Source organism: Hyperoodon ampullatus (assembly GCF_949752795.1).
Source record: "Hyperoodon ampullatus genome assembly, chromosome: X".
Lineage (NCBI taxonomy): Eukaryota > Metazoa > Chordata > Mammalia > Artiodactyla > Ziphiidae > Hyperoodon > Hyperoodon ampullatus.
Genome location: NC_136913.1, coordinates 92,442,267 through 92,468,863, shown reverse-complemented (window position 1 = coordinate 92,468,863; position 26,597 = coordinate 92,442,267). Strand labels below are relative to the sequence as shown.

The window sequence follows — 26,597 nt, the reverse complement described above, 5'->3', positions numbered from 1 at the left end:
AAGACAAAAATGAAATATGCATATGAATAAAAAAGAATGTAGTGTAAGAAACTTGTTGGTCACAGTTAGAAGTGCTAACATATGTGAAATAGGAATCATGGAAAGAGAGGAAATAATGAGGAAGAAAATATATTTGAAGAGATAATGGCAGATGGTTTTCCAAAACTGATGAAAGATATCAATACACAGATTCAAGAAGCTCAGTAGTATAAAACAAAGAAAACCACTCCTTGGCACATCATATTTAAACAGTTGAAAATCAAAGAGAAAATCTTAAAAGCACTCAGAGAAAAAGGACGCAATATCCTTGAAGGAGCAATTAGAAGACACTAGCCTGATTCTTAATAGAAACAATGAAAGCAATAAAACAGTAGAATCAGACATTTAAAAAAATCTGCAACCTAGTGAAAATATCCTTTTAGAAGTAAAGGCGAAATAAAGATGCTTTTAAGCAAACAGAAAGAGAGAATATATCATCAGCAAGCTGTACTGAAATAAATGCTGAGAGGAATTCTTCAGTCAGAAGGAAAATGATCCCAGAAAGAAGTATGAAAATACAAGTAGGAATGAAGAGAACCAAAAACAGTGTGGTTAAATATAACTGAAAGCTAACCGTATAAGAAAAACAATACTAATAATGTCCTACAGAATTTAAAATACATGTAGAATTAAAATACAAGGCAAAAATAATGAAAATGGAGACAAATGGAATTGAAGTGTTCTAAGGATCTAGCATTATCAGGAAATGGTAAAATAATTTGTATTTAACTTCAATAAGTCAAGTGTTCAGGTTGTAATTTATAGCGTGACCACTGAAGAATATATACCTATCAAATTAAAAGAGGGGAAATTGAATAATTAAAACTATTTGATTAAGCAAATAGTATAAAAATTGATATAAGCCCCAAATACATATCTTCCTCAACTTATGATGGGGTTAAATCCCAATAAACCCACTGTAAGTTGAAAATACCGTAACTTGAGAATGAATGTAATTCACTTAACCTATCAAACATCATAGCTTAGCCTCGCCTACCTTAAACGTGCTCAGAACACTTACAAAAATAGTCTACAGTTTGGCAAAATCACCGAACACAAAGCCACTGTTATAATAAAGTGTTGCATATCTCATGCAATTTATTGAATACTGTATTGAAAGTGAAAAACAGAACGGTTGTCTGGGTACAGAATGATTGTAAGTGTATCAGTTGCTTACGCTTGTGATTGCATGACTGACTGGGAGCTGTGGCTCACTGTCACTGCCCCATGTCACAAGAGAGTATAGTACTGCATATCACTAGCCCGGGAAAAGATCAAAATTCGGAATTTAAAGTATGGTTTCTACTGAATGTGTATTGCTTTCGCATCATTGTAAAGTTGAAAAATCATAAGTTGAACCATCATAAGTTGGGGACCACCTGTATCATTAACTCCATTAAAAGTGAATGGAGGGGAGATGCAAGAGGGAAGGGATATGGGAACAGATGTATATGTATAACTGATCCACTTTGTTATAAAGCAGAAACTAACAAAAAAAAGTGAATGGAGAGTGATATCAGCATCATGGCAAAGGGAGACGCTCTCTTTGTCTCTCTCCTTCTATCTACTATCAGTAAAGCATCCACGACTTAACAAAAGTGCCTCTGCCCAACACACCAGGACACTGGAGAATTCCACATATCTGTACACCTAAAGGTGGGTGGACTAGAACACACAGAGGAGGTGGAACTTGGGGAAGAGTGGAGGTGGCACCTGCCGTCCTGGTCCCCCAGCCATGGCAACTGAACCTGCAGTCCCAGAAAACCCAGTAGTGACAGGGGAGGGGGTGAATACAACTCTGGCCTCCTGGCTGCAGTGGTGCCCACAGCCACAGATAACTGGGCAGCAGTGGCAGTAGGGTCTGGGACCCTGTCTCTCCAACTGTGGAGGTGCCCATGACTCTCTCTCCTCGCCCCCTGCTTACAGCGGCAGAGTCCTCAAACCTGACAATACTGAACACAGCAGAGGTTCCTGTGCCACCTGAGCTATCCCCCATCCTGCAGTGGGAGTGCCTGCAACTCAGGAGGTCCTAAACATGGCAGAATTGTCCACCATCCTAGTGTGCCAGGCAGTGACACCAGCCACACCAGCAGCAGCATGGCACCAACGACACTGGAGGCATAAGCAGTGACAACTAGGGCACTGGCTGATACCTCTGACAGAGGCGGTAGAAAGTGGAAAGTGCTGACTGTCAAACATAACTAGAGGCAGCTCAGGTAAGAGAAACCAAAAACTTGTGGTATAGCACCACCTACTGGAAGATAAAAGAAGGGCCTAACCTGTTGAATTGTTAGAAACAAGAAAAAAAAAAAAAAGCTTTACCTAAAGAAGAAAGGTGTTTGCCACTTGAAATGAGCTAGCAGAGGAACAACTCATCAAGCACCATGAAGAACCACAGTAACATTGTACCACAAAAAGAAAAGGACAGTTCTCCAGAAACCAGACTGAAAATCACAGAATATTGTGATCTAACTGATAGAAAATTCAAAATGGCTATTATAAAACTCAATGAGCTACAAGAAAACTCAGAAAGTTCAATGAGTTTAGGAATAAAATTAATGAACAAAAGGAATACTTTACTAAAGAGACTGAAACTAAAATGAACCAATCAGAAATTCTGGAGCTGAAGAACTCAGTAAATGAGTTGAAGAATGCATTACAAAGCACTGGAAATAGAGCAGACCACATGCAAGAGAGAATTAGTGAGCTTGAAGACAGAAATATAGAAATGATACAAGGAGAAGAGGAAAGATAATTAAAATATATTTTTTTAAATGAGTAAATTCTACAAGAGCTAGCTGACCCTTTTAGGAAGGGCAATAGTAGGGTAATGGACATCCCAGAAGGAGAAGAGAGGGAGAAGGGAGGAGAGAGTTTATTTAAAGAAATAATAGCTGAGAATTTCCCAAGTCTGGGGAAGGAGGTGGATATACAAGTCCATGAAGCTAAGAGCAAACCTACTTGCCTCAATGCAAAAAAGACCTTCTCCAAGACCCCTTATACTAAAACTGCCAAAAGTCAATGACACAGAAAGAATTTTAAAGGCAGGGGGAAAAGGATGGTAACCCACAAAGGAACCCACATTAGGCTATCAGCAGATTTCTTAGCAGAAACTTCACAGGTCAGTGGAGGGAGTCGAATGACATTCTCAAAATACTGAAAGATAAAAACTGTCACCCAAGAATACTCTATCCAGCAAAGTTATCACTCAGATATGAAGGAGAAATAAAGAGTTTCCCAAACAAAGCTGAGGGAGCTCATTAACACTAGATCTGCCTTATGAGAAATGTTGAAAGGAACTCTTCTACCAGAAACAAAAAGGCAAAAAAGGACACAAAACTTTGAGTAAGGTAATAAATAGACAGAATCAGAAAACTGTAACTCTATATCAGAATAGGGTTTTTGTTTTTGTTTTTTAAAATTTTTTAGGCCATGTCTCACGGCATGTGGGATCTTAGCTCCCCAACCAGGGATTGAACCCATGCCCCCTGTGTTGGGAGCGCAGAGTCTTAACCACTGGACTACCAGGGAAGTCCCCAGAATAGGTTTTTTAACAATTTATTATAGCATAAAGGTTAAAGGCGAAAAAAGAAGAAAACATAACTATAGCTACTTCAATTTGGTAACAAACTCACAACATAAAGAGGGGTAATTTGAGAAACAAAAACACGAACAGGGATGAGGAAAAGGATGTAACTTATATAGGTAAATGAAGATAAGATGCTATCAGCAGAAAAGGAACTATTTTATCTATGAGGTGTTGTATACAAACCTAATACATAAAACATAAATCTAAAGCAGAGACACAAAACATAAAAAAAATAGGAAACTGGGGCTTCCCTGGTGGCGCAGTGGTTGAGAGTCCACCTGCCGATGCAGGGGAAACGGGTTTGTGCCCCGGTCCGGGAAGATCCTACATGCTGCGGAGCGGCTGGGCCCATGAGCCGTGGCCGCTGAGCCTGCGCGTCCGGAGCCTGTGCTCCGCGCTCTGCAACAACAGTGAGAGGCCTGCGTACTGCAAAAAAAAAAAAAAAAAAAAAAAAAAAGGAAACGGAGAAAAACATCATAGAAAACCACCAAACCAAAATGGTAGATTGAAATACAAGGAAAAAGAAACAATGGAGATATAGAGCAACCAGAAAACAAAAGAATAAATGGCAGTACTAAGTCCTCATCTATCAATAATCACCCTAAATGTAAATGGATTGAATTCACGAGGCAAAAGACAGAGTGGTTGGATGGATTAAAAAACAAGACACAATTATATGCTGCCTCCAGGAGACTCATCTTGGCTCTAAGGACAAACATAAACTCAAAGTGAAGGAATGGAAGATGATGCTTCAAGCAAATTGCAGCCAAAAGAAAGCAGGTATAGCCACACTCACATCAGACAAAATAGACTTCAAGCCAAAAAAAGGTAACAATAGACAATGGACAGTATATAATGATAAAGTGGACAATTCATCAAGAAGACATAACAGTGATTAATATATATGCACCTAACATTAGGACCACCAAAATACAGAAAGCAATTATCAACAGATTTAAAAGGAGACATTGACAACAACACAATAATAGTAGAGAACTTTAACATCCCACTTAACATCAATGGATAGATCATTCAGACAGAAAGTCAACAAGGAAACAGTAGCCTTAACTGAAATATCAGACCAGATGGATTTGATAGATTTGTATAGAACATTCCATCCAAATGCTGCAGAAAACACATTTTTCTCAAGTGCATGGGAAACCTTCTCAAGGACAGACCATATATTGGAACCCAAAACAATGCTCAATAAATTTTAAAAGATTTGAAATTATATCTTTTTGAAAGTATCTTTTCTGATCAAAATAGTATGAAACTAGAAACCAACTACAAGAAGAAAGCTAAAAAAAATCGCAAATGTGTGGACACTGAACAACATGCTAATGAATAACTATTGGGTCAGTGACAAAGTCAAAGGAGAAATCAAAAAATACCTGACAACAAATCCAAATGAAAATTCAACAAAGCAAAATCTAAGGGATGCAGCAAAAGTGGTACTAAGGGCTTCCCTGGTGGAGCAGTGGTTGAGAGTCCGCCTGCTGATGCAGGGGATGTGGGTTTGTGCCCCGGTCTGGGAGGGTCCCACATGCCATGGAGTGGCTGGGCCTGTGAGCCATGGCCACTGAGCCTGCACGTCCGGAGCCTGTGCTCTGCAACAGGAGAGGCCACAACAGTGAGAGGCCTGCATACCGCAAAAAAAAAAAAAAAAAAAAAAAAAAAAAAAAAAGTGGTACTAAGATGGAAGTTTACAGCAATACAGGCTTACCTCAAGAAACAAGAAAAATACCAAATAAATAATTTAACCTTACATCTAGAGGAAGTAGAAAAAGAAGAACAAATGAAGCCCAACATCAGTAGATGGAAGGAAGTAATAAAGATCAGAGCAGAAATAAATGAAATAGAGACTAAAAACAAAAAACAATAGACAAGATCAATCCAACAGAGCCAGTTCTCTGAAAAGATAAACAAAATTGAGAAACCTTTAGCCAGACTAAGAAAAAAAGAGAAGACTCTGATAAATAAAATAAAAAATGGAAGAGGAGGGACTTCCCTGGTGATGCAGTGGTTAAGAATCCGCCTGCCAGTGCAGGGGACATGGGTTTGATCCCTGGTCCAGGAAGATCCCACATGCCGCAGAGCAACTAAGCCTGTGCACCACAACTACTGAGCCTGCAGTCTAGAGCCCATGTTCCGCAACAAGAGAAGCCACCGCAACGAGAAGCCCGCGCACTGCAACGAAGAGTAGCCCCCGCTCGCTGCAACTAGAGAAAGCTCGCACACAGCAACAAAGACCCAAGGCAGCCAAAATAAATAAAAATAATTTTTTTTTAAAAAATGGAAGAGGAGAAATAACAACAGATACCACAGAAATACTAAGGCTTATAAGAGAATATTACAAAGCAGTTATATGCCAACAAATTGAACAACCCAGAAGAAATGGACAAGTTCTTAGAATCATACAACCTTCCAAGACTGAATCAAGAAGAAATAGAAAATCTGAATAGACTGATCACTAGTAAAGTGATTGAAACAGTAATCAAAAACTTCCCCCCCGAAACAAAAGTCCAGGACCAGACAGCTTCACAGGTGAATTCCACCAAACATTCAAAGAGGATTTAATACCTATCCTTCTCAAACTCTTCCAAAAAATTGAAGAGGAGGGAACACTTCCTAATTTTAAATGTCCATATCACCTAAAGCAATTTACAGATTCACTGCCATCCCTATCAAAATCCCAACGACATTTTTCACAGAAATAGAACAAAGAATTCTAAAATTTATTTGGAACCAAAACAGACCGCAAATAACCAAAGCAATCACGAGAAAAAAGAACAAAGCTGGAGGTATCATACTTCCTGATTTCAAACTATATTACACAGCTATAATAATCAAAACAGCATGGTATTTGCAGAAAAACTGATACATAAATCAATGAAATAGAATTGAGATATCAGAAATAAACTCATACATAAATGAACAATTAATTTATAACAAAGGAGCAAAAGTACATACAGTGGGGGAAGGAATCTCTTCAATAAATGGTGTTGGGAAAACTAGACAGCCACATGCAAAAAAATGAAAATGGACCATAATCTCACACCATACACAAAAATCAACTGAAAATGGGTAAATGAATTGAATGTAGGCCCTGAGACCATAAAACTCCTAGAAGACGACATTGGCAGTATGTTCTTTGACATTGGTCTTAGCATTATCTTTCTAAGTAGGTCTCCTCAAGGAAGGGAAACAAAGCCAAAAATAAACACAAATGGGACTACATCAAACTAAAAAGCTTCTGCACAGCAAAGGAAACCATTAATAAAATGAAAGGACAACCTACCAAATGAGAGAAGATATTTGCAAATCATATATCCCATAAAGGGTTAATATCCAAAATATATTAAAAAACAAATACAACTCAGCCTCAAAAAACCAAACAATATGATTAAAAAATGGGCAGAGGACCTGAATAGACATTTTTCCAAAGAAAACATACAGATGGCCAACAGGCACATGAAAAGATGTTCAACATCACTAATTATCAGGGAAATGCAAATGAAAACCACAGTGAGATATCACCTCACACCTTCACACCTGTCAGAATGGCTATTATCAGAAAGACAACAAATAATAAGTGTTGGTGAGGATGTGGAGAAAAGGGAACACCCCTACATTATTGGTCAGAATGTAAATTGGTGCAGGCACTATGGAAAACAGTATGGAGATTCCTCAAAAAATTAACAGAACTACCATATGATCCAGCTATCTCACTTCTGGATATTTATCAAAAGAATACGAAAACACTAATTTGAAAAGATATATGCACCCCTATGTTCTCAGCAGCATTATTTGCAGTAGCCAAGATATGGAAACAACCTAAGTGCCCATCAACAGATGGATGGATAAAGATGTAATATATACAATGGAATACTCCTCAGCCATAAAAAAGATGAAATCTTGTCATTTGTGACAATATGGATGGATCCTGAGGTTATTATGCTAAGTGGAATAAGTTAGACTGGGAAAGACAAATACTATATGATCTCTCTTATCCGTAGAATAAAAAAAAAGAGAGTCAAAAAATGTTTATTTTTTTGTAATTCCCCATTTTAAACTCACATTCAATTAGTCCATGATGAGCATGGCAGATAAGAGAGCTTCTGTTATGTGTTGAATTGTGTCTCCTCAAAATTCATGTTGAAGTCCTAACCACCAGTACCTCGGAATGTGACCTTATTTAGATATAGGGTCACTGAAGATGTAATTAGTTAAGATGAGGTCATGTTGGATTAGGGTGGGCTCCTAGTCCAACATGACTGATGTCCTTATCGAAAGGGGAAATTTGGACACAGATACACATTGGAGTGATGTTTCTACAAGCCAAGGAAAGCCAAAGATGGCTAGCAAACCACCAGATGCTAGGGGTGAGGCATGGGGCAGATTCTTTCTCACAGCCCTCAAAAGGAATCCACCCTGCTGACATCTTGATTTTGGACTTACAAAGCTGTGAAACAAATTTCTATAGTATAAGCCAAACAGTTTCTGGTACTTTGTTATAGCAGCCCTAGAAAATTAATAGATTTTGGTACCAGGAAGTGGTGTGCTGCTGTAACAAATACATAAAAATGTGGAAGTGGCTTGGAATTGGGTATTAAGTGCAGGCTGGAAGAGTTTTGAGGTGCATAACAGAAAAAACCTAGGTAGCCTTGAGGAGAATGTTGGTAGAAATATGGATTTTGAAGGAGAATCTGTTGAGGGCTCAGAAAGAAAAGAGCTGTAGAGAAAGTTTCTGCAGTCTTAGAGAATACACTCATCGTCATGAACAGAACTAGATATATGAATGTAAAAGGTACTTCTGGTGAGGTCTCAGACAGAAATAAGGAATGTGTTATTGGAAACTGGATTTCTAAGCAAAGTATTGAAGGCACAGCCTGGTTTCTCCTTGCTGCTTATAGTAACATATGAGAGGGGAGAGAAAAGTTGAAAAGGGAATTGTTAAGAAAAAAAGAACCAGAATTTCAATACTTGGAAAATTCTAAGCCTATCCATATTGCAAAACATAAGAAAGCTTGCTTTGGAAAGAACACTAAGGGCATTGCTAGATAACCATTTGCCCAAGAGACTGTGATTTGTGGATCCAGTCAACCATCTCAGTAGGCATGCTGTTAGTTTGACTGAAAGAAACATAGGTGGGAAGAAATGAAGGAATGCAATTCCATCGGACTTCTGGGATTCTACAGTCAGGAAATGAGCTGCTAGAGATATCCAGCTGTGATCAAGTATTATCCTTCAAGAAAAGGGAAAAATGACCCTGAGGGTGAGGCCATTTCCTCAGTTCTAGAGGGCAGGGACACCTCCTCAATTCTAAAAGCCGGGGCCACCCTCCCAGTTCCAGAGTGCAAGACCACCACTCAGTGCCAAGGGGGTGGGGCTGCCATCCCAGTGGGCCCAGAGGACACAGTATTCTGCCAGGGAGGATAATTCTGGGGCCTTAATGCCAAATGGAGTTTGCCTCATTAGGTTTCAACAAGGTTTCTGTGACCCATAACCCCCTTATTTCCAGTTTCTCCCTTTTGAAATGGGAATACCTATCCTATGTCTGTCCCACCATTGTATTTTGGACAGAATTAAACATGTCTAGTTTCATAGGTTCACAGATGGAAAAGAATTTTGCCCCAGGATCAATTACCCTGCATCTCATCCATGCATGATTTATATGATATTTAGGACTTAAGAGTTGATGTCGGTATAGATTAAGACTCTTGGGGATGTTGTGATGGGATAAATGTATTTTGCATGTGAGAAGGACATGAATTTTTAGAGGGCAGACTGTTATGGATTGAATTATGTCCCCACCAAATATCACTGTGACTACCAATATGTAACCAATTACATCTTCAATGACCCTAAGAATATGACTTTATTTGGTTGTAATTGGTTTAGATGAGTTCATACTACAGTAGACCAGTACTCCAGAGTGGGTCCCTAACCCAGTATGGCTAGTGTCCTTAAATAAAAATTTGGACACATATACACATAGGGAGAATGCCATGTGAGGATGAAGGCAGAGATTGGGGTGATACTTCCATAAGCCAAGGAATGCTAAAGATTGCCACTAAACCACTAGAAGCTAGGGGAAATGCATGGAACAGATTCTTCCTCATAGCCCTCAGAGGGAACCCACCCTGCCTATATCTTGGTCTTGGACTTTGGCAGCCCTAGAAAACTAATACAACTTCTAGTAGAATTGCTCATTTTACAGGACAGAAACAAATTAAAAAGTATATGCCATGTATATACTTAATACAAATGACTTACGGTTTGGCACATGGCCCTTGTAGAGCTCTTTTTTTCTTGGGAGGGCTCAAACTTGCAGATGTAGTATGACAACACTGAGAACTCACAGGACCATCATCTTGAGGTTTTCCATCTCTTTCTTGACTTTGACTTTCTCTTCTAGCTGCTTGGGATGTTGAGGGTCGGTTAGCATTCTAAAACCAAAAATTTGAAGAAAACGTTTAAAACTGATTCACAAAAATTATTTCTCTCTTAAAAGACTCTATAATTTTAGTTTACCCATTTTTCATAACTTAAGAGTTGTGACAAAACTTTGCAATCGTAACAATGCTTTTATAAAGTTGATTTGTCTTAATCTATCTGCTATTAAAATATTTTAATAAGATAAAAGTCCTTCTTATATTAGTATAACTGTAAAGTTGGATTAGATGCTTATTTCCATAAGAACAGTAATCTTAGAAATAACTTTTTAAAAGATAAGCTCATGGAAAAAATTAACTTATTTGTCTTGATTTTGCCTAGATTCTAGAAGTGGCCTTTTCTGTAGCATTTATCCTACAAGAGTCATTGCTACCTCTTATAGAACCTGGGTAGAACTGCCAAGACTGACAATAGAGCTAAAAACTTCTGGTGGGAGTGTGCCTATACCTTTGGCCTAGACAAAAGGAAGGAAAATAAAACATAATCATACATACCACCTGGAAATTTAAATAAAGACAATCATGATAAGCTCATATTACACAGAAAACAAAAACAAGATACCAAGTTTTGAGGGCAGCCCAGACTGCTCCAAAATAAATGACATAAAAAGGAAACAAACTAAAAATCATTTTTTTCCTTTTAGGTTTACATCATTAAGAGTTAATACATGTGAGTTCTGAATGAAATTTATAAGATACCAGTTGTGATTATAAACACAGTGCTTTCAGAGATATACTATTAATCCTCTGGCACCATACCCATAGTGTTTCAGATGCTGAGGCACTTGCAGTTGCACCGCTATAGGGGACATACTTTATAACAGTAATTATCCCCTGTATTGCAATGCGCTTTTGTTCCCTATACTGCAAGTCTTCAATCTCCTTCCTCACTTCACTTATAGCTGTGAAGAACGACTCAACTGCAAAAGAATAATTCCGAGGAAACTGTAAGTTTTAAAGAACTGAAATGACAAAAATAACAATTAGATTTGCAATGTAATTTCACAACATGAAAATTATAAACTTGCTACATAACTTAAATATGTGAGACTTTGTGTGTATATTTGGCAACCCCTTATGTAATTTTGGCAAAATTGGCAAAGCACATTTGTCAGTTAAATTGTGATACAGCCTTCTAGTCTGGCGTCTTAATTTGAAACAGAAATTTTACATATTTTTTTTTTTTTTTTTTTGTTTTGTTTTTTGCGGTACGCGGGCCTCTCACCGCTGCGGCCTCTCCCGTTGCGGAGCACAGGCTCCGGACGCGCAGGCCCAGCGGCCATGGCTCACGGGCCCAGCTCTGCAGCATATGGGATCCTCCCGGACCGGGGCATGAACCCGTATCCCCTGCATCGGCAGGCGGACTCTCAACCACTGCGCCACCAGGGAGGCCCGAAATTTTACATATTGAACGTAATTTATATATCATACTTCAAACTATAAAGTGTTGCCTAGCCACTGCATAGAAACACACATTTTGTTTAATATTTTCTGTATTCTATATGCTATTTACAGCATATATTACATATTGCTGGCATTATGAAGTACAGGAGGGTGTCAATATTTAGATGATGATTGCTGGCATTATGAAGTACAGGAGGGTGTCAATATTTAGAAGATGATAGGTCAGTATTTCAAAGTTTCTCTTTTTTCCAAAACCATGCATTATCCCATAGCTTTTAAAAAATAATATACTTATGTTAAAGTTTTCAACTGTCATATCTTAATTCTACTAAAATAATGTTAGGCCTCTCATTAATACTTATTCTGAATCTCACTGATTTTGGTATCATTTTTATTTAAAGGTAGAGCTCAATTGTGTTATATCCAATACACAGTTGGCCCTCCATATCCACAGGTTTTGCAAACCTGCAGATATAAAGGGCCTACTGTATTCATTGTACTGAGCCATTTTATATAAGGGACTCGAGCATCTGCAGATTTTGGTATCCATGGGGGCTCCTTGAACCAATGCCCTGCAGACACCAAGGGATGTCTATATATATCATTCCACAAGAGTGGCCTAATAAAGTTGTCAGTACCTTGGTACCAAATTGTCCAGTGTCTCCTCTGATATCTTTAATCTAAGTAGTGTTATAGGAGTTGGGATCTACCAACTCAGATTTGATCTAAATGACCTTAAGTCAAGATATTACCTCCATTTAGTCATAGTCTATTTAAACTCCTTCTTTTCTTGCAGTCCAATAAAATCAAAATATTAACCTTTATGGGTCATGACATATGTTTTTAGATCTTGATAAAGATCAAATTATTACCAGTGAGTGTTGCTACACTTTGGCTCACTCCCATTAAAGAATAAAGATGACTAACTGATATAGCATATACCATACATACCACATGTAAACATATAAGGGACTAGCAATTACATCAGTACCTTTAACAGAAATATTATACTTCGAAAATGTTTCCGGCACTGGTGGATAGGGGTAATATCCACCAATAACAGTGTTCTTCAATTCCCCAGAATCGGTCTTTGTTTTAACCCACTGAATAAAGTTTTTTACCTTGGTATCGTTGGTATACGGCTGGCCTCTATGACCTTCTTGCAGGAAGGGTAAAGTGCAAAAATATGAGGAATAAAAAAAAAAAGACAACTCACTGTAATAAACCACCTGGACTTTTTTGGGTATAAAAACAGTTTAATATAAAATCATTCTTATAGCACCAAGAAAAGAAGTTAACTTATTCACTATGTAGCAGATAATTATACTGAATATGCATATGAAAATTATCAGTTAACAAATCCTAAGTCAAGAAGGAAATCAGACATATTAGTTTACATGGATTAAACTGTAACTGTCTACAGGACACTGAAAAGCCAGAAGAAAAAGAAAACTAATAGTCTGGCTTTTGCTAACTATCCAACTGGTTAGCATCTTCTTAGAAAATTGATTATGTTTTAACCTGAAGGTATGACATCATGTATTAACTAAATTGCCTATGAATATAGCTCAGCATTTAAGTTCATGTTTTTGAAACATACTTAAAAGTGTCATTCAGGGGCTTCCCTGGTGGCGCAGTGGTTGAGAATCCGTCTGCCGATGCAGGGGACACGGGTTTGTGCCCCGGTCCGGGAAGATCCCACATGCTGCGGAGCGGCTGGGCCCGTGAGCCATGGCTGCTGAGCCTGAGCGTCCGGAGCCTGTGCTCTGCAACGGGAGAGGCCACAGCAGTGAGAGGCCCGCGTACCGCAAAAAAAAAAAAAAAAAAAAAAAAAAAAGTGTCATTCATATCTGATATTATTAGTATATATTAGATCTGATAGTATTCATATTTATAAAATGAGGTATGGACAAAGATGTGTGTTACATCCTTCCTAGGACTCTTCTTTTGACAAATTTCCTAATTACCAACATGGTAGCATTCTAGTAAATACATCATTCCATAGTACTCCCTCACTCATCTGAAAACTTTTATCTTTATTATTTTGCCCCCCTTATCCGAGGGAATAGAGAAAAATAGTACACTTGTAGATAAGTAGTGAGACTTTTCTTGCTATATAAGTAAAATGTGAGATCTGGGGACCAAAATTTAATGCACATTTTTGTTTTATTTAATATTTAAAAACTGTTGTTAATTGAAACCATATTGTGATACAGGGCCCAACAGTCTTCAATCTATGAAGCAATTTATGGTTATCTAACTTCTTATGTCAAGCAGGAATTAAAGTTATCCAAAGGACATAAACAAAATTCTTCAGTAAGTCACAAGATCATTGCTCTAACTGTAAATAATCTGGAAGCAATAGATTTCATAGGCTAAATATTCTTTCTTAAACCATTCTTAAAGTGAGAAAGGAGTTCAAAATAAAGCTATCTTGTGGTTGAATCTTATGACAGAAAAGTTAATTTAATGAAGAGAAAATACATTACATTTCCAATAAAGTATGTACAAAGAAATTGCTCACCAGTAATAAACATGTGACTCTCATTTGTAGTAGTAAGGTAAAGCAGTTTAGGTACTTGAGTGTCATTTCTGACAACTTTCAACTGTGTACACGTGAAATGTGCCACTGTAGAAAATGAAAACACTTACGAAATTATTTCTGCATTTCAAATGGGAATACCAAGAACAGGATCTAACAGAGTGTTTCTCAAAGTTTAATGAACTGAGGAATCACCTAGAACAATTGTTAAAATGCAAATTCAGATTAAAGTAGTTTTAGTGTAGGGCCTGAGATTTTCCACCGCTAATGAGCTCCTGGGTGATACTAGTGCTGCCAGTCCTTTGACCACACTTGGAGCAAGAAAGATCTAACACTTAACCTTTTCCTTTAAATAAAGGATCTAACGCTTAACTTTTCCTTTAGAAAGTACAAGGTCTCACCAAGGTCCATACAAACCTTTCTTAAAAGATATATTTCACATTTTCACAAGAAATAGAACATGCATGGATGGCAACATTTCTGTGAAAAATCGTTATCCAAAACCTGTGTCAGTTTGTTGTTTAAAGTGGCTACAAAGAGAGAGGGACCTGGCCCTAAAGCCCATCTAAATTGTTATCAGAGATCATCATTACCAATCATCTGTGACCCGAGAGAGGTTATATGAAAGGTCATGGCCCCACTTACCTTGGAAGCCCATGCCTTGGTTTTGGCCAAAACTCTCTTTTTCTGCCCTCTCCTCCAATAACACTTGGGGTGATGTTCAGTTCTACTCATATATATTTTAAAAATTTAATCTCACAAGCACAGGGTGGATTGTAATGAGGTAATATCTGAATGGTGTGTAATACTGTTTTACAACAGAGAATAAAGGGGTAGCAGAACAGCCCTGTATATGGTCTCTAGGTCTCCTGATATTCTACAATTTCTATCTTGTTGCTCATTAAAAAAAATACATGTAGTCAAGATTGGGAATTTCCCCAATGTTAACAAGCACTTAACAATCAGTATTTTATTCACATAATCATTTGGAAAATAGGAAAATAGCACACCAATACCTAAAATAGCTTTATGTTACAAATTCAAATAAGAAAAAATTCACTGAAGTTGTTAAAAAGTATTAGATATACTTTTATTCTTATCATAGTAGATCTGAAGACTAACTTGTTATATAAAACACATAATAGGACATACTTAAAATGTCTTCAAATAAATAAAAGTAGTGGAAAAAATCAACACCAAATTAAGTAAAATATTGACCGGCTGGTATAACACCACCAACCTAATATTAATTCCATACTCAAATGACATCATACTTACCAATGTCATTATTTAATTACACAGTATCCTAATCCTCTACTACTTAATTCTACATTAGTAAAGCCTTCACTGTGTTTAATGGGGTCTACTAAGTCAATTTCCAAATGGATACAAAGGAAATGGACTATCTATGTTTTAGTTTCACTGAATTTTAAGTTTTTATGTCTAAAATGCTAAAAATGGGAATTGATAAGAGCACATGTTTTCTGAAAAACTAGTATAAATCCCAAATTAATTCTGAATAGAAAACCAGAAGGTGGTTAATATCTGTTAATACCAATTATAATATTAATATAGAGAAAACTTAAACATGCTATCAGACCGCTTGAATTTGCTAACTCAATATCATGGCATTCTGTAAGTAAGTCAGTATACTCTGTCATTTTTTTTAAGTTAATGCCCCCACTTCCAAAAATAAAATGATAAAAATATTGAAACTGAGTACTTGGGTAAATATTTTCAAAGACTTCTGGCTGAGATGTAGAAAACAGTCCCATCAGCAATGTGAATCCAGCGATATGACCAAAAATCTTCACGGCTTTCTACATGGATAGAATGTTAGAATAAATGAAGGTAACTGATTATGCACATATGAACACAGAATTATTCATTGAAATACTTTTTATGACTTTCAATATCAAAAGCTTACCCTTCTTTTTTGACCGCTGGACTCTTCCTACAAAAACTAAAATGCCAATAACATCACAGATACTCTTTTCTGGCATATCATCCAGTTCGGATCTAAAAAATGCAAAATTATTAAATAGATATTGTATTTTTAAACAGTGAAAAAGCATTCTGCAAATATGACTGTGAAAATGCACATCTATCTAACTGCTACAGCATAATTTTGGGTAGATTCTGAGCAAATTACAATACATTGTTTCAGTAACTAACATTGAAAATTAATATTTGAGATATTTTACAAGAAGCTATTTTACCTTGTGATAAAATGGTGGTTTAATTTTGGCAATCTCCATTCTGGTTTCACCTGCTTTTCTGGAATGATAATTATATTAGTTGGAGGATCTCGAAGGTTCAGGCAGATTTCTGAAAAACAAATATATTACTTTAGTATGATATACATATAAAATAATATATGCATATAAATCACACAGTAAAAAATAGATTGAACACTTTTGAGCCCACCACTAAACCTAACAACTAGATCATTATCAATAGCGTTCTTCTACCTATTCCGACATTATCACATCCACTTATCTCCCCAACTAAAGGTTAACCATACCTTAAATTTTGTTTCACCATATACTTAATTTAAAAAAGAGGGTTTTTTTTTTATCACTTATGTGTTCTTGCCCAAATAGTATACTGTTTGAATTTCTTTGTTTTTGAACTTTAAATGAATGGAATTTTACCATAATGCAGTATTCTAGGGCTACTTTTTTCACTTAACTTTATGGTCCTAAAATTCATCCATGCAGCTGCATGTAGCAATTTTTTTCTCATTTCTACTGCTGAATAATGTTCCAGAGTGTTGATATACTACAATTTTATTTACTCTTTATTGTATTGCTGGACATCTGGATTATTTCCAGCTTTTGTTTTTACAAACATGGTCACTATGAGCTTTTTTCTACATATCTCCTTGTACACACAGGCAAAAGCTTTCTAAGGTATTATATCCAGGAGGGAAACACTGGATTGTAAAATATTCAGATGTTCCACCCTATAGGATAATTTCAAACTATCCTAAAGTAGTATTTATTTATTAATATTAATAAATATTTACTAATATTTACTGAATATTAAATATTTATTTAAACTATTAACAGTTCCAGCAGCGATGTGCAAGAATTCCCACTGAGCCACAGCCTCTCCAAATTTTGGTACTGTTAAAATTTTTTTTTTTTGGCCTCACCACGCAGCATGCGGAATCTTAGTTTCCTGACCAGGGATCAAACCTGTGTCCCCTACAGTGGAAGTGCAGAGTCTTAATCACTGGACCACCAGGGAAATCCCTAAATTTCTTAGTTTTTGTCAGTCTAATGACAGAAAATGACAATTTGCTGTGGTTTTATTTTGCACTTCCCTTATTACTAATTATGTTCAACAACATTTCATATACCTATGGTTCATTCATGCATCCTCTTCTGTGAAATACCTGTTCATATTTTTGCCCATTTTTCTACTGGATTGTCTTTCTCTTATTTATTTGTATTACTTCTTTCTATATATGTTGAATACTAATCCCTTGTTGATTATACCATTGCAAATATCTTCACCCAGTTTTGGGATTGTTTTTTCATTTTGGGGGGCTGTCTTTTGATGAACAAAAGTTCTTAATTTTAATGTAGTTAGGTTTATTAATCTTTCTTTTATGGCTACCATTTCTGTGTCCTATCCAAAAAATCCTTCCTTATCCCAAAGTCAAACAGATACTTTCTATAAGTTCTTCTAAAAGTTTTGCCTTTCACATTTAAGTATTTGATATACCTGAGATTTATTTTTTAACGGTATGATTTAGGGATGTAATGTCATTTTTTTCTCATATATAATCAATTGTCTCAATACTGTTTACTGAATGGCTCTTCCTTCCTTGATGATCTGCACAGCACATCTGTTGTATATCAAAATGTTATATGTCTAGGGCTGTTTCTTGACTTTGTATTATGACTTGCTGGTCAGTTTGTCTATATCTATACCAATAGTACATGGTTATGCTTTATAATAATTCTTGATATTTGTAGGATAAGTCCTCATTCCCTCTTCAGCCCCTTATTCTTTTTCTTCAGAGGTGTCTTAACTATTCTTGATAATTATGTGCTTCCATATAAATTTTAGAATCAGTTTTTCAGTTCCAGAAAAAAATCCGATGGAATAGCACTAAATTTATAGCTCAATTTGGGGGGACTTGACATACTTATGAAACTGAGACTAACCTCCTGCCTGGGAACATGGGATATTTCTCCATTTATTTAGGGACTCTTTAGTGTCTTTCAAAAAGTATTAAAATATTCTCCAAATAGGTCTTACATATCTTCTGTTAGATTTATTTCTAGATACTTTATAGTTATTTTTGACAAGGTAAATTATGTTTCTAAAATTATAATTTCTAACTCTTTGTTACTGGAGTGTACAAAATCAACTGACTTTGGTATACTGCTGTTACAGCTAGCTTTGCCAGTATCTTATTTTTTTCTCTCTCTCTTTTTTTTTTTTTTTTGGCTGCACCATGCAGCTTGTGGGATCTTACTTAGTTCCCCGACCAGGGATTGAATCTAGGCCCTCGGCAGTGAGAGTGCATAGTCCTAACCACTGGACTGCCAGGAAATTCCCTATATTTTTCAATTTTATTGAAGTATAGTTGAGTTACAATATTGTGCTAGTTTCAGGTATACAGCAAAGTGGTTCAGCTTTATTTATATATATATATATAAAGTATATATACATATATTAATTTCTAAATATATTTCTAAATATATATTTATATATATATTTCAGATTTTCCATTATAGGTTATTATAAAATACTGAATACAGTTCCTTGTGCTGTACAGTAAATCCTTGTTGCTTATCTACTTTATGTATAGTAGTTTGTATCTGTTAATCCCTTTTTCCTAATTTATCCTTCCCCCGCTCCCTTCCACTTTAGTAACCATAGTTTGCTTTCTATGTCTGTAAATCTGTCTCTGTTTTGTAAATAGATTCATTTGTATTATTTTTTAGATTCTACATATAAGTGGTATCATATAATATTTGTCTTTCTCTGTCTTACTTCACTAAGTATAATATTCTCTAGGTCCATCCATGTTGCTGCAAAAGGCAATATTTCATTCTTTTTTATGGTGGAGTAATATTCCATTGTATTGATATATATGTAAATATCTCATCTAAGCCAATCGTCTGTTGATGGGTACTTGTTTCCATGTCTTGGCTATTGTAAATAGTGGTGATATGAACACTGGGGTGCATGTATCTTTTTGAATTAGAGTTTTTGTCTTTTCTGGATATATGCCCAGGAATGGGATTACAGGATCATATGGTTAACTATTTTTAGGTTTTTAAGGAACCTCCGTACTGTTCTCTATAATGGCTGCACCAATTTACATTCCCACCGACAGTGCAGGAAGGTTCCCTTTTCTCCACACCCTCTCCAGCATTTATTATCTGTAGACTTTTTGATGATAGCCATTCTGACCAGTGCGAGGCGATACCACATTGTGGTTTCTTATTATTTTTAATACTTTGTGTTATTTAGGATTTTCTTTGTAGAAGATCTAACTTGTGAATAATGACAGTTTTGTGTTTTTCTTTAAAATTCTTATGCCTTTGGTGGGTGGCCAAGATGGTGGAGTAGGAAGACCCTGAACTTACCTCCTCTCGTGGACACACCAAAAGTACAACTTACAGAGAAACTACCTAACAGAATGACCTGAAGACTAGCAGAAAAGATTTCCCACAGCTAAAGACATAAAGAAGAAGCCACAACAAGTTAGGTAGGAGGGGCGGAGATGTGATATAGTCAGGAAGCACCCCCCTCAGGTCGGTGACCCACTAATAGGAAGGATAATCATAACCACAGAGGTCCTCCCCAAGAACAAGGCATCTGAGCCCCCCACACTGGGCTTCCCAGCCTGGGGGTCCTGCGCTGGGAAGATGAGCCCCCAGAACATCTGGCTTTGAAAAGCAGCAGGGCTTATGTACAGGAGAGCCAGAGGACTACAGGAAACAGAGATTCCACTCTTAAGGTCACATGCAAAATGTCACATACTCTGAGTTCCAGCACAGAGATAGGTAGTAGTTTTAAAGGAGCCTGGGTCAAACCCACTTGCTAATTTTGAAGAACCTCCTAAAAAGGCAGGAGGGAACTGGGACTCTCTTGGGGACACAGATGCTGGTGGCAGCCATTTTGGGGAACTCCTTCTACCAGGAGGACACTGGTGTTGACAAATGCTAATTTGGAGTCCTCCCTCTAGCCTATTAGCTCCAGGGGCTTACCCACCCACCAGCTGGCCAGCACGGGTCCTGAGACACACCCGACACCAAGCAGCCAGTCCTGTAGTGACGCAGCCCCACCCACCAGCAGGATGGCACAAGCCACGGCCCCACTCAACACCCCCCCAGGGGCTGCCCCGCCTACCAGCATGCCCAGAGTAGTCAGCTACAACAGGAGGGCCCACACAACCCACAGAGGGGGCACTCCTAGAGCATACAGCCCTGGTAACCCATGCTTATACAGTCAATTAATCTATGACAAAGGAGGCAAGAATATACAATGGGGAAAAATAGCCTCTTCATTAAATGATGTTGGGAAAACTGGACAGCTATATGCAAAAGAATCAAACTGGACTACTTTCTCACACCATATACAAAAATAAACTCAAAATGGATTAAAGACTTAAATGTAAGACCTGAAACCATAAAACTTCTAAAAGAAAACAGAGGCAGTATGCTCCTTGACATTGGTCTTAGCATATATTTTTGGATCTGTCTCCTCAGGCAAGGGAAACAAAAGCAAAAATAAATGGGACCACATCAAAGTTTAGCACAGCAAAGGAAACTATCAACAAAATGAAAAGACAGTCCACTGAATGGGAGAAGACATTTGCAAATGATAATCCAACAAGGGGTTATTATCCAAAATAGACAAAGAATTCCAACAAACATCAAAGAAAAAGAACAACCAAATTAAAAAAAAAATGGGCAGAGGACCTGAATAGACATTTTTTCCACAGAAGACACACAGATAGCCAACAGACACATGAAAAGATGCACAACATCACTAATCATTAGGGAAATGCAAATCAAAACTACAATGAGCTACCACCTCACACCTGTCAGAATGGCTATCATCAAAGAAGACAACAAATAACAAATGTTGGAGAGGATGTAGAGGAAAGGGAACCCTGTGCACTGTTGGTGGGATTATAAACTGATGCAGCCACTATGGAAAACAATATGGAGGTTCCTCAAAAAATTAAAAATAGAACTACCATATAATCCAGAAATTTCACTTCTGGGTATTTACCTGAGGAAAACAAAAACACTAATTCGAAAAGGTATATGCACACCAATGTTCACTGAAGTGTCATTTATAATAGCCGAGATATGGAAGCAACCTAAGTGTCCATTGATAGATGAATGGATAAAGACGATGTAGTCTATATATACATACAATGGAATATTACCCAGCCATTAAAAATAATGAAATATTGTCATTTACAACAACATGGATGGATCTAGAGGGTATTATGCTAAGTGAAATAAGTCAGACAGAGAAAGATAAATACCATATGGTCTTACTTATATGTGGAATCTTAAAAACAAAACAATCAAACAAACAAAATGAAAAACAGACTCACAGATACAAAATAAACCAGCTGTTGCCAGGGGAGGGAGGATGATATAGGTGATGGGAATTAAGATCTCCAGTTATAAAACAAGTAAGCCAAGGGACTGTAATATACAATAAAAGAAATATGGTCAATAACATTATAATAACTTTATTTGGGGACAGGCGGGTACTAGACTTATCATGGTGATCATTTCATAATGTATGCAAATGTCAAATCACTATGTAGGACACCTGAAACTAACATAATATTGTACAGCAGTATGTCAACTATATTTCAATAAAAAATTCTTATGCTTTTAATGGATTTTATCTTCTCACATTGGCTAGGAGAGCCTGTACAACATTAAACAGAAATAGTAATAGGAGGCCATCAATGTTCCCCATGTAAAAAAGGAGTGTTTCTAAATTTTCCCCATTAAAAGTTGTGTTTGTTGGGCTTCCCTGGTGGTGCAGTGGTTAAGAATCCGCCTGCCAATGCAGGGGACACAGGTTCAAGCCCTGGTCTGGGAAGATCCCATGTGCTGCGGAGCAACTAAGCCTGTGTGCCACAACTACTGAGCCTGTGCTCTAGAGCCCATGAGCCACAACTACTGAGCCCACGTGCCACAACTGCTGAAGCCCATGTGCCTAGAGCCCGTGCTCTGCAACAAGAGAAGTCACCATGGTGAGAAGCCTGTGCACCCAACGAAGAGTAGCCCCCACTCGCCGCAATCAGAGAAAAAGCACGTGCGCAGCAATGAAGACCTAACACGGCCAAAATAAATAAATAAATAAATAAAATAATAAAATTAAAAAATTTATTTAAAAAAAGTTGTGTTTATTGTTATGTTTTGATTTTGCAAACATCCTTTATCAGTTTTGGAAGGTTCCTTTTCTTGCTATTTTCTTTTTAAAATTTATGAATGTGTGTAAAATTTTAGCAAATGTGTTTTGTGCCTCTGTTAGGATGACCTTCTTTAATCTGTGTGGTGAGTGACACTTATAGATTTTCATATGTAAAACCAACTTCACATTGCTGGAGAACAATGCAACTTAGTCACAGCGTGTGATCATTTTCCACATATAACTTAATTCAGTTTGCTAATCTTCAATTTTGAATATCTGTACATATGTTCATAGCTGAAGCTAGCCTTTAATTTTCCTCATTCATAATATTCTTGTTTGGTTTTGATTATCAAAGTTATACTGGTAGCAAAGAATGAGTTAGAGAGTATGCCCTCTTATTCTATTCTCTGGAATAGTTTTGGAATGGTACATTCCTTGAATGTTTGCTAGAATTTGCCTGTAAAATGGTATCTGCCTGGTATTTTCTTTGTGAGATGATTTTAAACCTCTGGTTCAATTTCTTTAACAGTTATGGAACTATCTGGGCTTTCTATTTCTTTAATGCCAGTAATATTTTTTTAAGAATTTGCTATGTAGCAAAGATTAAACCAGGATGAAAATAATTGCTTTCTTATTTTACCTATTACCATCCATGTGACTACAAAATCACTTTTACCTTTGCATATATGAGTGAGGAAGGTTTGTATTACACCTGCACCTAGAAAATGGTTTGCATTTTACAAAGCACTTTCATAGCCATAGTTACTCAGTTATATTCAAGGTCGCCCCCTGCTCTAAAATGCTAGGATTTTGAATAAATTAAAAACCTCCTTTGCCCCAAACCAAAAACACTTGATGCTATTATCTCAATATGTATTATGCCATACAGTCTGAAAATCTCAAGACTTTAAAAGGTTTATTTTTTGTGTATGCTGACTGAATACTATTTTGTATACGGGGACAGAATGATATACAAAATGGCAACATACAAAGCATACATTACCAGCAAATAATATGTCCTTTTTTTTGCAATAGAATTTTCATCTTTATAAGCTTCCATTTATTTAGTTTTTTTAAAAAATTGCATCTTAGTTTGTATAACTTGGAACTATATGTGTAAGTATGAAAAAATAAACCAAACTAAATTACCCCAATAATTTGTCTTCCAACATCGACACCTAGAAGGCAGTGATGCTATCACAGATCTTTATTCCTAAACTGACCAAACCGGCCCCAACTACATATGCTCTCTCATTTTTCCTCTCATAACATTTAAACTACCCTGTTATTATTCCTAACCCTCACTTATACTTTCTCCAATTCAACCCATTCTCCCACTCTCCAGACCATTCATTCTTTCCTCAATTTCTGTTCATTTCTTCTCCCCTTCCATTCATTCTTTTTTCTTACTGTTTACTGTCAGCAGTCTTTCATTTTACTGTAATTTGTTCATTTTACATATGTTACCCCGTTAGACTAATTTTAAGGGTAGAGTTCTGTATTACTTATCTTTGTGTCCCTTGTGCCTAGCATGGTTTACAGAACTTTTTTCCCTTCAAAAGATCATTAATCATACTGAGGTTTTAAAAGATCATATATCAATAGTTTTCAACCCTGGCTGTACATTAGAATCACCTGAGGAGTTTTAGAGACACACCAACGTCTTGGTCCCCTCCTCAGAGTAATTAATTCAGAATCTCTGAGGGTGGGGTGCTCGTGATTCTTTAAAGCTCCCCAAGTGATACTAATGTACAGCCAGTATTGACATCTACTTATACACATAGACTTGGCAAACTATGGCCTGTAGATGGCTGCCTGTGTTTTGCAAATAGAGCTTTACTGTAACACAGCCAAGCCCATTCGTTTACATATTATCTCTGGCTGCTTTCACTCTATAAAGGCAGAGCTGAGTTGTTGTGAAGAAGACTATACTGCCTGCACAGCTTATAGTACTCACTGTTTGGTTCTTTATAGAAATAGTTTGCTGACCCCTGATAAAGAGGAAAAAAGTCCTATTACTTATCAAAAAGGTACGGGATAACAGAGACTGATGCTAACACTAATAAGTAAGACTGTTGTAAAGGCTAAAAGGCACGTTTTCAATATATTCTCATCAAGGCTCTCACTTTAAAAACAATTTCTATATTTGCAATTATTCACTTGAAAGTGTAAATAGCTTCTCGTATCCTAAAAAGAGAGTTTCCATTATGAAAATCTGGCCCTATAATTCTATGTAGCAGAGGTAGCATACAGCTCAATCAGTTTCACTGTTACGTTCTTATGGCTGTTTATCTACTTGTCACATTCTGTCTATTGTCCCACTTTCCATATGTTTTTAAGGTTTAGAAGCAGCTATTAGTACAGACACATTTCTAGATTTGTCCACAGACACATAAAAACTGTGATAGAAATTAATTTCCTTTACACCAGAAAACACTGTATTTAGTAAAAAGAACACTAGGTTAGGTATCAGGAAAACTAGGTTTCAATTTTCACTATGCCAGTGATTTATTATGTGACATCAACAAAGTTACTTACTTTATCTGTTATTGACAAAGAATGTCTCAATTTTTACTAAAGCAATTTTGTCACCTGGAGATGCTTGGCTGTGGGAAAGAATTTATAAATTGGCAGACACAATAATACACATTTTGAATTAGCTTCCTCTCGCCAAATTTTACTACATTTTCTTAATTAAGTCTCAATAGCAATATGAGTTTAATTTCTCCTGTAATAAAGAGTAATGAGATTATGGACTGGTTGTACCAAACTATCTAAGTAATGACCTGTTCATCCAGCAAGATTGATGTCTACCAAATGCTTAAGATTTTAATAGAGAATCATATGAGATTTTCCTAAATATATATTTCAGTAAACAGTGAACAAAGGCTACATTATTTGAACATTCTTTACATAATTAAGCTTAATGGGTCAGCTGGGGAGTTCAGAATACACAGAAATAAAGGTCCAGTATAAAACTATGACAAGCCAAAAACAATGCTTAAAATTGTTGAATGATGTGGCCTACAATTTTGAAAAAGGGAAATGCAAAAAAAAATCACATCCACATCTTAAAGCAATCACTTACTATATTAATTCTAATGCTCCCAAAATATTTAGGATGATGCCAAGATGTCAATACTGTGATTTCAATACTAATCAGGAAGAGCCCTTTCAAGATTGTAGCAACTGGCAACATTTGAATATTGACCATAGGTTAGATAATAGTATTATATCAATTTTAAATTTCCTGATTTTGATAACTATACTGTGATTATGTAATAGAATGTTCTTGTTCTTAGGAAATATAGAGTGAAATACTACTGAAGTGTTTAGAGGTAAAGGGGTATGTATGATGGCTGCCACTTACTGTCAAACGGTTCAGAGGTGATAAATACATATGTGTGTGTGTGTGTGTGTGTGTGTATATGTAGTGGAGGAATGATAAAGCAAAGGTAAATGTTACCAATTGTTGAATCTGTGTGAAAGGTATATGGGAGTTCTTCATACTATCCTTTCAAATTTTATGTAAGTTTGAAATTATTTCAAAATAAAATTTTGACAAAAGCCTTTTCAAATAGCACCTCGTAGTAACAAAAATTTATATTCAAGTCATTAATTTAATATTTTAATACAAAAAAAATGAAAGAAAAATAAGTACATCCCAAGCGGCACTCATTCATTAATCAACAATATATATCTCAGATGATTTTTCTTAAAAAATGCAATAATAAATAAACATATTTATTAAGTGATTGCTCAAAAATTTTTATGGACAAAAGAATTTAAAGTGTGTCAGTTTCTAACAGCTTCAGTAATTTTTAAGGGCTTTTGACTGATATGGTACTTTGCAAATTTATACAAACAAAATAGCGATAAAATAACAAATTCATTGAATACTTAACCTATTGTAGAAATTAGTTTCATGTGTGGATCCACAGGGAGAGGCTGCACCTTGAAGGGGTGACTCTTTCTAATAGAATAATCTTGAAGCAGAAGAACTAAACCAACGTGCAAACTTTTATACCACTCAGGACACAGGGCATTCCACATAATCACTGACATGGTGCCTGAACTGTCAGCAACTTCCAAAAAGGTCTAGGAAAAAAAGAGTAAAAGCACATGCATATTTGTTACTTTAATCTACAGG

General features: G+C 36.4%; 1 protein-coding gene across 1 annotated transcript in view; it reads right to left on the bottom strand.

Moving 5' to 3' along the window:
* RADX (RPA1 related single stranded DNA binding protein, X-linked) overlaps positions 1–26,597 on the bottom strand; it is a gene marked incomplete at both ends in the record, with an annotated part of 62,333 nt that overhangs the window by 24,735 nt on the left and 11,001 nt on the right. The window contains 9 exon segments of the mRNA XM_079727079.1: positions 9,905–10,077; positions 10,843–11,003; positions 12,479–12,646; positions 14,012–14,116; positions 15,753–15,796; positions 15,798–15,849; positions 15,957–16,048; positions 16,249–16,357; positions 26,353–26,545. Coding sequence (XP_079583205.1) covers positions 9,905–10,077; positions 10,843–11,003; positions 12,479–12,646; positions 14,012–14,116; positions 15,753–15,796; positions 15,798–15,849; positions 15,957–16,048; positions 16,249–16,357; positions 26,353–26,545 — 1,097 coding nt within the window.